At 37.0% G+C, this 13,956-nt stretch overlaps 1 protein-coding gene across 2 annotated transcripts; it reads left to right on the forward strand.

The window, feature by feature from the left end:
• The first annotated feature begins 3,971 nt into the window (after positions 1 to 3,971).
• Positions 3,972 to 12,966, forward strand: LOC121258001 (dihydrofolate synthetase). 2 transcript variants are annotated; one of them, XM_041159316.1, is made up of 10 exons: positions 3,972 to 4,358; positions 4,787 to 4,884; positions 5,037 to 5,190; positions 5,544 to 5,606; positions 9,756 to 9,917; positions 10,161 to 10,352; positions 10,511 to 10,610; positions 11,616 to 11,747; positions 12,057 to 12,188; positions 12,543 to 12,966. In XM_041159316.1, exons 1-10 carry the CDS (start codon positions 4,071 to 4,073, stop codon positions 12,896 to 12,898), a joined length of 1,677 nt encoding a protein of 558 aa, XP_041015250.1. In that variant the 5' UTR covers positions 3,972 to 4,070; the 3' UTR covers positions 12,899 to 12,966. The 2 variants fall into 2 exon arrangements, with proteins under 2 accessions (XP_041015250.1, XP_041015251.1); XM_041159317.1 differs by having other exon boundaries at positions 3,973 to 4,358; positions 5,040 to 5,190.
• Positions 12,967 to 13,956: the final 990 nt, after the last annotated feature.

Raw genomic sequence — 13,956 nt, forward strand, 5'->3', positions numbered from 1 at the left:
TCAAATTCTTCATCATAATCTGAGTCGATAAGTGTCATTTTGCGAAAAAAACGATCCATTGAGAGAAAATGAAAAGAAAAGGTTTCACAGAGACACTTGAGTTGAAGTGAATGAAATTGATGAGTAAATCTTGTATTTTATGGTCGAAGAATTTAATCGTTGAATAAATATAACTGTTATAAAATATAACCGTTGAAAAAATATAACTGTTAAAAAATATAGTTGTTGAAAATATTAAATAAAATACAACCATAAAATTTAATAAACTTTAATACAACCATAAACTTTAATACAAAAATAATACAACCATAAACTAAAATACAACTATATATCAGTTAAAAAAATATGACCGTTGTAAAAAAAAGTTCGTTAGAAAATTTTATCCTTTAGAATAATATAAACGTTAGAAAATTAATGTATAGTTTTTTAATAACGAATAAATATAAAAATTACAATTAAAATTAAAATAAATAAAAAGTTCAAAATCAATATTTTAATAGAATAGTGATAGATTTGTTGAGCCTGTTATTTGAAGTTGATGAAAAGTAGCTACCTAATTAAATTTGTAAAACTGAATTTTCTAGTCAAGTTTTTGTTAAAGTTTGTTGAGCCCACTACTAGTGCTTTTAGACTCGGAATCAACATCTTCTTCTAAGGATGAGGAGCTGGTAGTTGGCGTGTGCATAAACCGACCGGATCGACTCCTGCTGACAGAGATCGACCATCGGATTAAAAAACCGACCGAAATCGGCAGAGAATCGGTCGGTCGGCGGTAGCAAATTAACAAAACCGATGTCGGCCGGTTCGGTCTCCAGTTCAGTCCCGGTCTAAACTGATGAACTGACTGACGTATATATAGTTTTTTTTTTTATATATATTTCTTATTCAAAACGATATCGTTTCACATGAAACGACGCGTTTTGTTCTTAACCTTTCGAAAAAAAAAAAAATGAAATGACATCATTTTTGGGTAGGGTTAGGAGTTTGAATTCCCCTCCCTCATTCCTTCATTCTTTGCAATTCGCAACCGATCTCGTTTCTCAACTTCTCAGTTCTCACTCATCTCCCTAGACCCAGACACCCTCTCCCTCTCGTGACCAGTGACGTCACAATCCTCTCCCTTTCCCTCTCAGTGATCTGATCTCACGCTTAGACTCTCTCCTCTTTCATCGCCGATGACCCACATGCCCCACAACCCTCTCTTGTTGCCAACGACTCACACGCCCCACATCCCTACTATAAGTTTTATAATTTCCTTTGTATTTTATCTTTACTCGGTTCCATTTCTTTGTTAATTGTTAATTTCTCTGAGGAATTTTTTATGAGGTATGAGAAATGCTGAAATGAGCTTATGCCGTAAGGAATTTCTCTGTTTTTGCCCTTGCTTTTTGTCTCTGCTTTTGCCTTGCTTACAGTAAATGAGCACTGGACGAAATGAATTACACTTGCCTTGCTTGTAGTGAATTTCTCTGTTTTTGCCCTTCCCAAGTGTCTGTTTTTGCGTAAATTCCATGAAGCATTGTGTGTGATAATTAGTTTGTAACATTGAGGAAAGAAGAATGAATTAAACTTAGATTAGAGTCTTAGACTTGTGATGTTTGCTATGTTGCAAACTAGCTGTCGTGTAATACTAATCATTGTTTTGTTTTATAATGTACGTGACAACGTGTAACATTTATGTTTTATTTTATAAATTAGATAGATTCTTTGTTGTCTCTGATTGATGTTATACATCAAATCTAACCATTAACTTGAGAGATGATTTGAGGGAGATCCAATCATTAAAACTCTCTAGTGCCCCTATTAGTACTACTTGTCCATTACCTAAGAAACGGAATGGAAGGATCCATCGATTGTTTAGGACCATTTTACGAAGGTGGAGGGTTGTCTTATAGATAATCCGAAAGCTAAATGTAATTATTGTGACAAGACGTACACTTGCCACTCAAAGAGGAACGGAACTTCAATAATGCAAAACCATTTACCTTCATGTCTTAAAAATTCTCATAAACGTGAGCTTTTGGATATGTACAAAAAAATATTGACAGATGAGACAACACTTGAGGAGGTGGTTGAAGAGAGTGATGGTATATTAAGAAGTCTTGTAACTCACAAATATAGTGAAAATGTTGTGAGGTTGGCGATTGCAGAGATGATAATTATCGATGAGTGGCCATTTAGAGTTGTTTGGATAGTGTGACACAACATGACACTTTAAACCAAGATCTAGAACCATGAATGATGGTGATGGCAAGCATGAGATTAAATGGTAATACGAGTGGTATAAACCATTTTTCGCCATGTGATCTAATATTGCCAAAACAGAAGTGGATTGATATTTATCAAATAGTTGTGAGGCACTCTCCACATCGTTTGACTTGTTGACTTGGTGAAAAATTAATGAGACTAACTATTCTATAGTCGCGAGGATTGCATAAGACTTATCCAGTAACAACCATTGATATCTGGGAGGCTATGGATAATGTGGAGAGTTTCATAGTAGAATTAGGTAATATTTTCTTTATTTTCATTGTAATTTAATTTTAGTATTTTTTGTAATTCAAATTCACTAACATTTGATGTTTTATTATTATTATTAGTGTTTATATATAGAGTTAGACACACAATCAAATGTGACAACTATTGGAGATTGAAGGTTGAAGGCTTGAAGTTGAAGTAGCAAATATGAAGATCATTCTCAATTTGTTGTCATTTATTTATGTTATATTTTTTAGTTGCATTTTGCTATACTTAAGACAATTTGTTTTTTTTTTTTTTTTTGTAATATGTATTAAGTAGTACTAAACATCTAATGAAGTTATTTTTATTTTTTTTTAATTATGTAATAAGTAGGAAGTAATAATTAATATAGTTAGTTACTTAGTAATAGTAAAAAATTATAAATGAGATTACTATTAAAATGAAATCAACTCAAAAAAAAGTTCATAAAGAACTTGGATAATAAATTGAGAAAAAAAAGTCCAAAACTAATGTTGAATTGGCCTAATTAGGCAAGAACAAAGGCCCAAAAAAGGACTCAAGAAAAAGTCCAAACCAGTCAAACCGACCGATAATCGGCCAGACTGATTCCGACTAGTTTCACCCCTTAATACAGGTCGGTTTCAGCCAGTATTGATTATCAAAATACCATCATCGGTCGGTTTCGATTTTTTCACAAAACCAAATCGACCTAGTCGATTTTCAGCCCTAGCTGGTAGTCCTTCTTGCGAAGCAAATAGGGTGGAGGAGTTGGGTTTGGGAGGGAGGAAGCCGAGCAAATAGGGTTTGGGAGGAACCAGAGGAGAGAGACGAGTCTAAATTTGTTGGCACTAAGCCCAAAATTAGTTTAGCCGATTCATACATAAGCCCATGTACGTGAATTTCAGCCCATTTTAACTCAATTTTACGTACCCATTTATTTTAGGAAAATATTATAGACATAAAGGGATTCCACAAAGGAATCTCACATACTGATGTGGCACACTCACAGTGTGCCACGTTTCTCTATTTTTTTTCTCCTCCCGTGCGAGCCCCCTCCCCTCCTCCCCCTTTCCCTCTCTGTCTCGGCTCGTCTCCACCGTTCATGTCGCCGCCATGGTGGTCGGGGACCACCTCAGGGCCGGCGAGATGCGGAAGGGAGAAAAAAAGAAAAAAAAAAGTGGAGAGACGTGGCACAGTGTGCCACGTCAGTGTGTGGGATCCCTTTGTGGGATTCCTTTGTATAGAATCCGCCAGCTTTGAGGTGGTCCCCAACCACCATAGCGGCGATGCAAACGGTGGAGAAGGGCCAAGACAGAGAGGGAAAGGGGGAGGAGGGGAGGGGGCTCACACGGGAGGAGAAAAAAAAACAAGGAAAAAAAAAATAGAGAAACGTGGCAGATTGTGAGTGTGCCACATCAGTGTGTGTGATTCTTTTGAAGAATTCCTTTGTGTTTATAGTGTTTTCCCAAAAAAAAAAAAAAAACAAAAACAAAAATAAAACAAAACACATAAAAGTGGCTTTGTTCTGGACTCGGGCGGAATCCAACCTCAGCTTACCCGGGAAAAAAAAAAAATTTCAGAAACTGAAAATGAAAATCATGGGGCTTCTCAGCCGCCACGCCACCTTCCACCCTCCACAACCCCTAGTTCCATCTATTCGTGACGGAGCCCTCAGACAAGTGGGGTCCAAACGATGCTTCTCTACGCAGTCGGAGGACCCTGAGCTGAATGACTTCATGGAGTACATGGATTCTTTGAAGAACTACGAGAAATTGGGGGTCCCCAGTGGCTCGGGTACAGACTCGGAGGACGGGTTCGATCTGGGTCGGATGAGACGGCTCATGGAGCGGCTTGGCAATCCTCAGTCTAAGTTCATGGTTCGGATACTTTCCCATCGATTTTAAGCTGTTTTTGGTTTCAGAGGCAAGGAGGAAAGCGAATACGGAAAATTGCGAACAGTTTTTATTTTTGGGTTTTAATGCTGTTTTGGTTCCCAAATACTGCTCAGTTAGAATGTTAGATCTTTTACTTGCTTCAATCCCAAAAAATAAGATCAATTTAAAGAACGTAAAAAATAGTGTTCAAAGCTTTTGTTTTGTTGTTGTTGTTGTTGTTGTTCTTCTTCTTTTTTCCCGGTTGCGGAGGTTCGGTAATCATCTAACTGGTCAATCGTTTCTGTCGTGAAGTGTATCCGCATTCAAGCACTCGTCTGCTAAATTTTATAATTTTTTCCCTTACTTATTTATTCATTTTGTTGATGAATTCGAGTCTAAAGTCTAAGTAACTAGCGCAACAGCTATTTTAGGCTGTTCACATTGCTGGGACAAAAGGAAAAGGATCAACTGCAGCATTTCTTTCCAATATTTTACGAGCAGAAGGATATTCTGTTGGTTGTTACAGCAGGTATGGGCTTGTTGTAATATTGGTTATCTTCTTGATGTTTCTCGGAAATGAATCAAGGGATTTAGGTGGTCTGCAGCTGCTTGTAGTTCTAATTTTTACCTATATCTACTTTTCGACTGTATTGTTCTAACAGCAGGTTTCATTTGCTGAAGCAGCCCACATATTCAGACTATCAGGGAACGCATATCATTGGGAGGATTTGGTGCACCAGTGTCAGCAAAGACATTAAATTGTATTTTTCTTCAGTTTAAAAAGACTCTGGACCAGGCAATGGAGCAGGAAAATGGGAGTATTAGTCATTTTGAGGTATCACTTGTGCACGATAATGTTTTTAAACAATTTTAATAGATGCACAGTGGAATTTAGTTCTAGGAAGAAAAATTGATTCAATAGCTGATCTTAAGGTTCTATATACTGTAATTATTTGATGGAGTTCACATGACACTATGAAAGCTTCAATCTAGTATAGCAGTTGTTTACATGTCCTGATTATTTCTTTTGTTTTAAAGTGTTTACCATAAATTCTGTCATTGGTTGAAGTCTCATTTCAAGATTGGTTTTTCCATCTTCTCGAAGTTGAGTTGAAGGCTGGATGGGATGTACTCAGTTTTTTTGTGTAGCCAAATTCGTTTCTGCACTCACTAGTTTATATTGTTCAGGTTCTCACTGCAATAGCTTTCACCTTATTTGCTCAAGAGAGAGTTGACTTTGCGGTTATTGAGGTATTCATTTATTCCATTTGACATCTTTATCCAACAGTTTTAATTTAGCACTTTCACTTTGCTATTCCTTTGTGAACCGAACATTTCTCTTCTCAAGTGTTATGTTCACAGAAAGATCTCATAAAACTAAAGTTCACAAACTAATGTAGCTAGATGCGATACGTTAGATCTACTTTATAGTAAAAAGATTTTTATAATCTGATATACCACATCAAAGAACATCATTTTGTGCTCTTTACTATTAGGCCTTACGACATCAGTTTCTCTTATCTATTATGTTAAATCACCACTAGTGCTAAAAGCTTTAGTTGATAAGAATAAGTGAATTTAATCGTTCAATGTATACTTTAGTACTTCTCCTTACATGTGAGTCAAATGCCCTTTAATAAGTAGGCCTAACTCAATACATGGAATATTTAATTTAAATAGGTTATTATGGGTGGTCGTACTTGCCTTCTAAAGGACGTACTTGCCTTTTAAAGAAGCATCCGGTGGTGTTCTTATTATGTTTGATAAAGGGTGGTGGAAAGGTTAGAGGAATGTGTGGGCAATTATGTTGTGGCTTGCTCCTTTGAGAATGTGGAAGATGGGTTCCAATGGGCTTTTGTAGGAGTATACGGCCCCAATGTTGATGTGGAAAGAAGGTCATTATGGGAAGAATTGGCGGGACTTCTTAGGTAGTGGGAGTTACCAAGTTGTATAGGAGGGGACTTCAATGTCTCTCATTTCCCGATTGAGAGATCAAGTAGGACCCACATCACACTAGTTATGAGGGATTTTCCTGATTTCATCACAGAACAGGCACTCATGGATATTCCATTAACAGTGGGTACCTACACTTGGTCTAACACTCGTGAACTCCCATTCTGGTCGAGAATTTATAGATTTTTGCTAACTCCAAATTGGGAGTTACATTTTCCGGATGTCACTTAGCGAAGGCTACCTAGGGTATGCTCAGATCACTTCCCCATACTCCTAGACTGTGGGGGCATCCAAGGAGGAAAAATGTATTTTAAATTCGAAAATATGTGGCTTAAATCTGACGGTTTTGTAGACAGGGTTCGACAATGGTGGTCTTCCTATGATTTCCAAGGCTCTCCAAGTTTCATAATGGCAAGAAAGCAAAAAAAAAGGAAGCTAAAAGCGTTGAAACATGATTTGTAGCAATGGAATGAACAAGTATTCGTCCATGTGCTTCTAAAATGTTGTTACCTTCTAGGGGAGCTACAAGGTCTGGAGAGCGAGGAGAATGTTAAAACTCTCTCCGAACCCGATAAAACTCGCAAGAGTCACCGAACTTGAAAGAGTAATATTGATGGAAGAAATCTCTTGGAGACAGAAATCAAGGGCACTTTGGCTCAAGGAGGGAGATAAGTGCACAAAGTTTTTCCATAGGGTGGCAAATTCGCATTGGAGGAACAATGCTATTGATACGTTGATGATAGATGGAGCAGTTTCTTTAAATCAGTCAATCATCAAGAACCACATCGCATAGTATTATGAACATCTCCTAGCCGAACAACATCCTTGGAGACCGACAGTAGATGGACTGACTTTTTCAGCATTAGATCATCATAGTGTAGAGTGGCTTGAGAGGCCCTTTGAAGAAGACAAAGTAAGTAAAGTCGTATGAGGTATGGCTAGCGACAAGGCCCTAGGCCTTGATGGATTCACAATGGGCTTTTTCCAAACTTGTTGGGAAGTGATAAAGGGCGACCTTATGCAGGTATTTCAAGATTTCCATAATAATGATAGATTCAAAAAAAGCTTGAATGTTACCTTTTTGGTGCTCATTCCCAAAAAGGTGGGTTCAATGGATGTTCGAGATTACCGTCCCATTAGCCTTGTAAATGGGGTCTACAAGATTCTCTCCAAGGTGCTAGCGAACCGATTGAGTAGGGTGATGGACAAGCTATTCTCGAAGCCGCAAAACGCATTTGTTAAAGGTAGACAGATTCTAGATTCGGTTTTAATTGCTAATGAAGTGTTATATGGATGACTCAAATCTTGAGAATGGGGGTTACTATGCAAACTAGATATAGAAAAGGCCTATGATCATGTAACTTGGAAGTTCCTGCTTTATCTACTTGAAAGATATGGTTTTGGAGAGAAATGGTTGAATTGGGTAGAATTCTGCATCGCAACTCTCTACTTTTCTGTCTTGGTGAATGGTTCACCAGTGGGTTTTTTCGACTCATCCCGTGGCTTGAGACAGGGGGATCCGCTCTCTCCACTACTCTTTGTATTTGTCATGGAAGCTCTTAGTAAAATGATTGCAGGCCTTGTGGAGGGTGGTTTTCTTTATGGCTTCTCTGTGGGGAATGGTAATTATGGCTCTATCGTTATTTCTCACTTGTTGTTTGCGGATGATACTCTAATTTTCTGTGGATCTAATATCGAGCAAATCCAATCTTTGAGATCTCTACTTCTCTATTTTGAAGTTGTCTTAGGTTTGAGAGTTAACCTATCAAAGTCTGAAATGGTATCGGTTGGGACTATTCCCAATGTGGCGACTCTAGCCTCTCTCTTGGGATGTAAGGTATCTTCTCTACTCCTGAAGTATTTTGGCTTACCATCGGACGCTTCCTTTAAATCAGAGCAGATTTGGAATGTAGTAATTGAGAAGGTGGAACGCAGACTAGCATCTTGGGAGAGGTTGTATTTGTCTAAAGGGGTAGGCTCACTTTGATTAAAAGTATTCTATCCAACTTACCCACTTATTTTTTGTCCTTTCTCCCGTTACCAACAAAGGTGGCAAACCATCTTGAGAAGCTACAACGCGACTTTTTTTGGAATGGTTTGGGGGAAGAGTTCAAGTTCCATTTGGTTAATTGGTCAATGGTTTGTACTCCAACTTCAAGGGGTGGACTGGGAATTCGTAACTTGATGAAGTTCAACCAAGCGCTATTGGGTAAATGGTTGTGGCGGTATCAACATGAAAGGGGGCCCTGTGGAAGTCTATTATTGATGTGTAGGTTGGGGAGACATGGGGTGGTTGGTGTTCGAATAAGGTACGTGGCCCATATGGAGTGGGTTTGTGGAAATACATTAGGAAGGGTTGGGAGATGTTTAGGAGGCATACACATTTTGTAGCGGGTGATGGCTCTCGTGTCCGATTTTGGTATGACAACTGGTGTGGTGAACGAAGCCTCAAAGATACTTTTCCTGCCATATGTGAGCTCGCACGAGAGAATGATGCAACAATAATGGACCTCTTGGTGTTTTTTGGTGACTCCCTTTAATGGAATGTTGATTTCATTAGGGCAGCCCAAGATTGGGAGTTGGAGATGATTACAGAGTTTTATGCGGCACTGTATTCTCTATGTATGATAGAGGGCACAATGGATAGGATGATTTGGAGTCCATCTAAGAAAGGCAAGTTCACTGTCAGATCTTTTCACAAAGTTTTAACGAGTCCAGGCATACACACATTTCCATGGGAGCATTTGGGAGACAAAAGTTCCTTCAAAAGCTGCTTTTTTTGTCTGGACAACAGCATTGGGTAGAATTCTCACCACAGATAACTTGAGGAAACGTCGGATGATGGTGTTGGATTAGTGTTATATGTGCAAGAAAGATGGGGAATCGGTAGATCATTTGTTTCTACATTGTGAGGTGGTGAGGAACATGTGGGACTACTTCTTCTTAGGACTCAATTTATCATGGGTCATGCCTTTTAGTTTGGTGGATTTTCTAGCTAGCTGGAGAGGTCTCCGTGGTAATTCACAAGTCGCAACAATTTGGAAAATGGTCCCTATCTGCTTGTGTTGGTGTATATGGCAGGAACAAAATGATAGAAGTTTTGAAAACCGTGAGAAGACAATGGAGCTGAAAGTTTTTTTCTTTAAAACATTGTTCTCATGGGTGGGGGCCATTGTATGTAATGAACTAAATGTCCATGACTTTTTACTATCAGCTGTAAACTCTAGTTAGATATTTCTCATGTATACTCCCTGTATACTTGGGTTCTGCCTACTCTTATGAACAAAATATCTTGATTACCAATCAAAAAAAAAAAAAAGGATTTGTTCCTTCGTATGTGAAACCTCAGCCGCATACCTTTCTTGTGCATTGAATTATATTCATACTGATGGTTTTTTTTTCATTGAATTATATTAATACTGGTACAATTTATTCTCTGTGTAACAGGCGGGGTTGGGGGGTGCACGGGATGCAACAAATGTTATTTCTAGTTCTGGACTCGCTGCATCAGTCATAACATCAATAGGTGAGGAACATTTGGATGCGCTTGGAGGTTCTTTGGAAAGCATTGCCATCGCAAAGTCAGGAATCATTAAACATGGCTGCCCAGTTAGGTTGTTCTGCCTATGCAATTCTTATGCAGACTAATGGGATTGTATAGTACATTTTGATTATATTCAATCTGTGCATATGGTCCATGCTACACTTGCAAGAACTTGGACTGAATTTTACAATGCATCCCACCTCGTTGATATTGTTTTGCAATGCAATGCCTGAATTGGATTCAGTCGATATTGTTATTCATGTAGAACTTAAGAATTATCCTGACTCTAATTAAATTAAAACTTTCAGTTGGTGCTGGGTGGGCCATTTCCTCTACATATTGATCGCATTCTTCGTGATAAAGCATTGTCAATGTCTTCTCCTGTAGTATCAGCCTCTGACGGTGGAAATAGAAGTACCATAAAAGGTCTTAGCATGCTCAATGGTAGACCTTGCCAATCTTGTGATCTACTAATACAAGTTGAGAGGGACTTTAAGCTGGTATGCACTTAGAGCATGATTTTTCTTCTTCAAGTATAATTACTCATATGCCGTAATATCAAGGCTTTTCCCTCCTCTAGGGTGGTAATTATGCATAGTTGAGATTATTTCCCATTTGAAACTGTTGGAGAACTTGTAATTGTTGTTAATTCGTGCAGTTCATCGAGTTATTAGATGTGAAACTGTGCATGCTTGGAAATCACCAACTTAAAAATGCAGCAACTGCCGCTTGTGCAGCACTCTGTCTTCGCAATCTTGGTGAGGAACTTTATGCATCATAGATTATTGTACTATTAGGCCTTGCGCCCCAAGGGACTTCAATTTTTTAAGAGTTATAAGGTTTATTTGTGTGGTTTGGTTCAAATTTAGGAGGATGGTTCATAAATGATTACATTCATTCTTTATATTATGATAAAAAAACTCCAATTCAGCATCCATTACCATAAACGGTGCCATGTCCAAGGATAACTAGTATAGCTCTATATCTTCACTAGTAGGGGTGTAAATGAGTCAAGTTCGAGCAAGTAATGGATGGTCAGATTTTGTTCATTTAATTTTTATTTAAACATGATTCGAGCTCAAGTTTACATATATCTACAAATTTTGACAAAGCGACTTAGTTTTAATAAATATCTTTGTATAGTTTATATATATACACATTATAATGTTAATAAGTATTTAAACATGTATCTTATTATGAACATGATTTCTATTATCTTTATAAATACTTCAAATATTTTCATTGTGAAGTTAAAAATAAACTAGAAAAAGTAATAAATGCGAAGTTAAATGATTTTACGAGCTTATACAAGTTTACTCGAGATTCATATGAGTCGTATTGTTTAATAATTTATCTTAATTTTGTGATCACAAATTACTCATTTATAAACAAGTCGAGCAGAGTCGAGCATGGTTAGGCTGATCTCGAGCGGCTTATTAAGTAGCTTTGTTTATTTACAGCTCTACACACGAGGATACTGATAGTCTTAGGTCTAGTTTTCATGCTAGCCATATGGGACTTACTTTCCTATTGATATTATCCCTGTACCCTCTCCTTCTATAGAACATTACTTGCTCTCTCTCTCTCTCTCTCTCTCAATTCAGAATTTCTTATTTGGAACCAAGACACTGTTATTTTGAGCCAAACATGACATTTAATAGAATGGTTAAAAAAATTAGAGCAGCTGGTTCGGAAAAATTGGTTGTGACATATTTTGGCAATCTTTCATTGATTCCTTGTTGATACTTTTGTGGATACTTCAGGTTGGAGAATTTCAGATGGATCTATTAGGGTTGGTTTGGAGAATACGTTCTTGCTTGGAAGAAGTCAATTTCTCACATCAAGAGAAACTGAGGCATTGGGCCTACATGGAGCGACAGTATTGCTGGATGGAGGTCCGATTCTCATATTCACCTTCTTACTAATTCAACTATTGTGAAGGACTTGATCTGATGTTTTTACTTTTTTGTCCGACTTTTAATAATTATGTAGGTGGTTCATTTTTGGCATGTTGGTATTGGCCTGATTACATTGTTCTTGATGATAATTCTTGCCGCTGGTTTATTTTTACCATACTGTTGTATTTGCTTTTGAATGGATTGCAAAATACTAAGGGCATTGTAGGTGGAAATTTCTAGAGAAGTGATTTTAGTTTTACTGCTAGCACTAGGTGACAAAAGCCTAATTGTTTGGATGCTTTGCAGCCCACACCAAAGAATCTGCTAACGCGTTGGTGAACACTATTCGAATGACATTTCCAGAGGCATCATTGGCTCTTGTTGTTGCAATGGCAAGTGACAAAGACCATATAGGTTTTGCAAGAGAGTTTCTTTCAGGTATTCTCCCTTCTTGTATTTTACTTATGACTAATAAGAACATTAGGCTACTTTTGAATGTTGAGCTGAGTTGAATTGAGTTGTGAATAGTAGTATTTTGTGAAAAAAAAATATTGAATTGTACATATATTTTGGGTTGGATGACAAATTCGAGATTTGAAACGAGTTAGGGTAATCCTGGGAGAAGGCTTAACTTTTTATGCAAGCCTCTCTTACCACTGGTTCTATTTGAATCAAGGATTGACCCGAAATGTTTGTTGGTAGTAAGCAAACACAAATAAGCTTGTGGGGACTTGGAGAGACCTAACTGAGATGTAATTGGAGAGACCTAACTGAGATGTAATTGCATTTCAGCGGGGGAAAGATTCCGTGCTGTCTTTTTGACAGAAGCTGACATTGCTGGAGGCCGATCACGAACAACGCCAGCTTCTTTATTAAGAGATTGTTGGATCCAAGCTTCAAAAGAATTGGGCGTTCCTATTGTTCATAATAGATCTGCAAAATCTGAAGAAGATTTCGAGGATCAATTTGTTTCTTCTGCAAGCAAAGCGGAATGTGGAACCATATTAGCTGCAGACAGTTCCTTAAATGTTTCATTGAAGATTGCAAATCAGATTCTCCGAGAAAGATCAGGGAATGGGCGGAGTGTTATTATGGTCACTGGATCTTTGCATATCGTTTCAATGGTACTAGCTGCTCTCAATAGTTAAGGCAGATGCTTTTCTTTATTTGTTTGTAATTCATGATGTTAGCATATGATAAACGATATCAAGCACTACCCTACCCTCCCACAGTAACTATATATATATATATATATATATATATATATATATATAATCTCCAACATGAGATTCTGTACTGTCAAGCTCCTCATTTCTGTTTGATTTTATTGCGATTTCATCTAAATAGCTTGTGCTAATAAAAAGCTTAATTAAGGTCCTTAGATGTTCGAGACATTCCTGCAGCCTTCTTGTGCCTCAGAGCGTGAACTGCAACCAACTCACTATCTCAACGGCCACCATAGCCTTCTTGAGTCTAAGCGACAGCTTAATTCAAATTATTATTATTTTGTATAATTAGAGTTATTATACTTAGGTACACCATCCATATCATTTAAATGATAAGATTTTATGTGTAAGATTAAAATCTTAAAATCTATCTTCTAAATCAAATTATGTTATGTAAATACTTTATTAGGTGTGTTTTATGGAGTCTATACATATTTATCTTAGCCCCCACCCCCCCCAAATTTTTTGAAAATTCAAAATACTCTCAAGATTTTATTCATAATTCTATAGATTTTAGCCACCCAAAGAAATTTATAATCTCCATATGCTCTAAAATTTTCTAAAATACTTAGAAATGCCTCTATTTTTTTTTTCTATAGTTCCAAAATTGTGTATAATTTATATATATTATCTATTTTCAAGGATGTGGTCTCACTACAATTAAATTAAACTAAGTTTATGAGAAATAATAAACTTATTAATATGGATATCAAAGTTTTTTGTTATACAATATTAGGTTTCTTAATATGGAATCAAAAGTGAAAATACAAGAAAAATTATTTAAGACAGATGATCTATATAAAAGATAGTTGAGATGTTTTATCTTCTAGACTTCAATAGCAAGAAAATATTTACTTAAGGTCTCAATTATAACATTATATGTTTATGCAATGTGAACATATCTAGATTTTGCATAAAACTTGATAATAAACTTACATACTAAAATAAAATATGACATTCTAAAAGATCACTTGGTAGTT

The sequence above is a fragment of the Juglans microcarpa x Juglans regia genome, chromosome 3S, assembly GCF_004785595.1.
Source record: "Juglans microcarpa x Juglans regia isolate MS1-56 chromosome 3S, Jm3101_v1.0, whole genome shotgun sequence".
In the NCBI taxonomy this organism is placed as follows: Eukaryota; Viridiplantae; Streptophyta; class Magnoliopsida; order Fagales; family Juglandaceae; genus Juglans; species Juglans microcarpa x Juglans regia.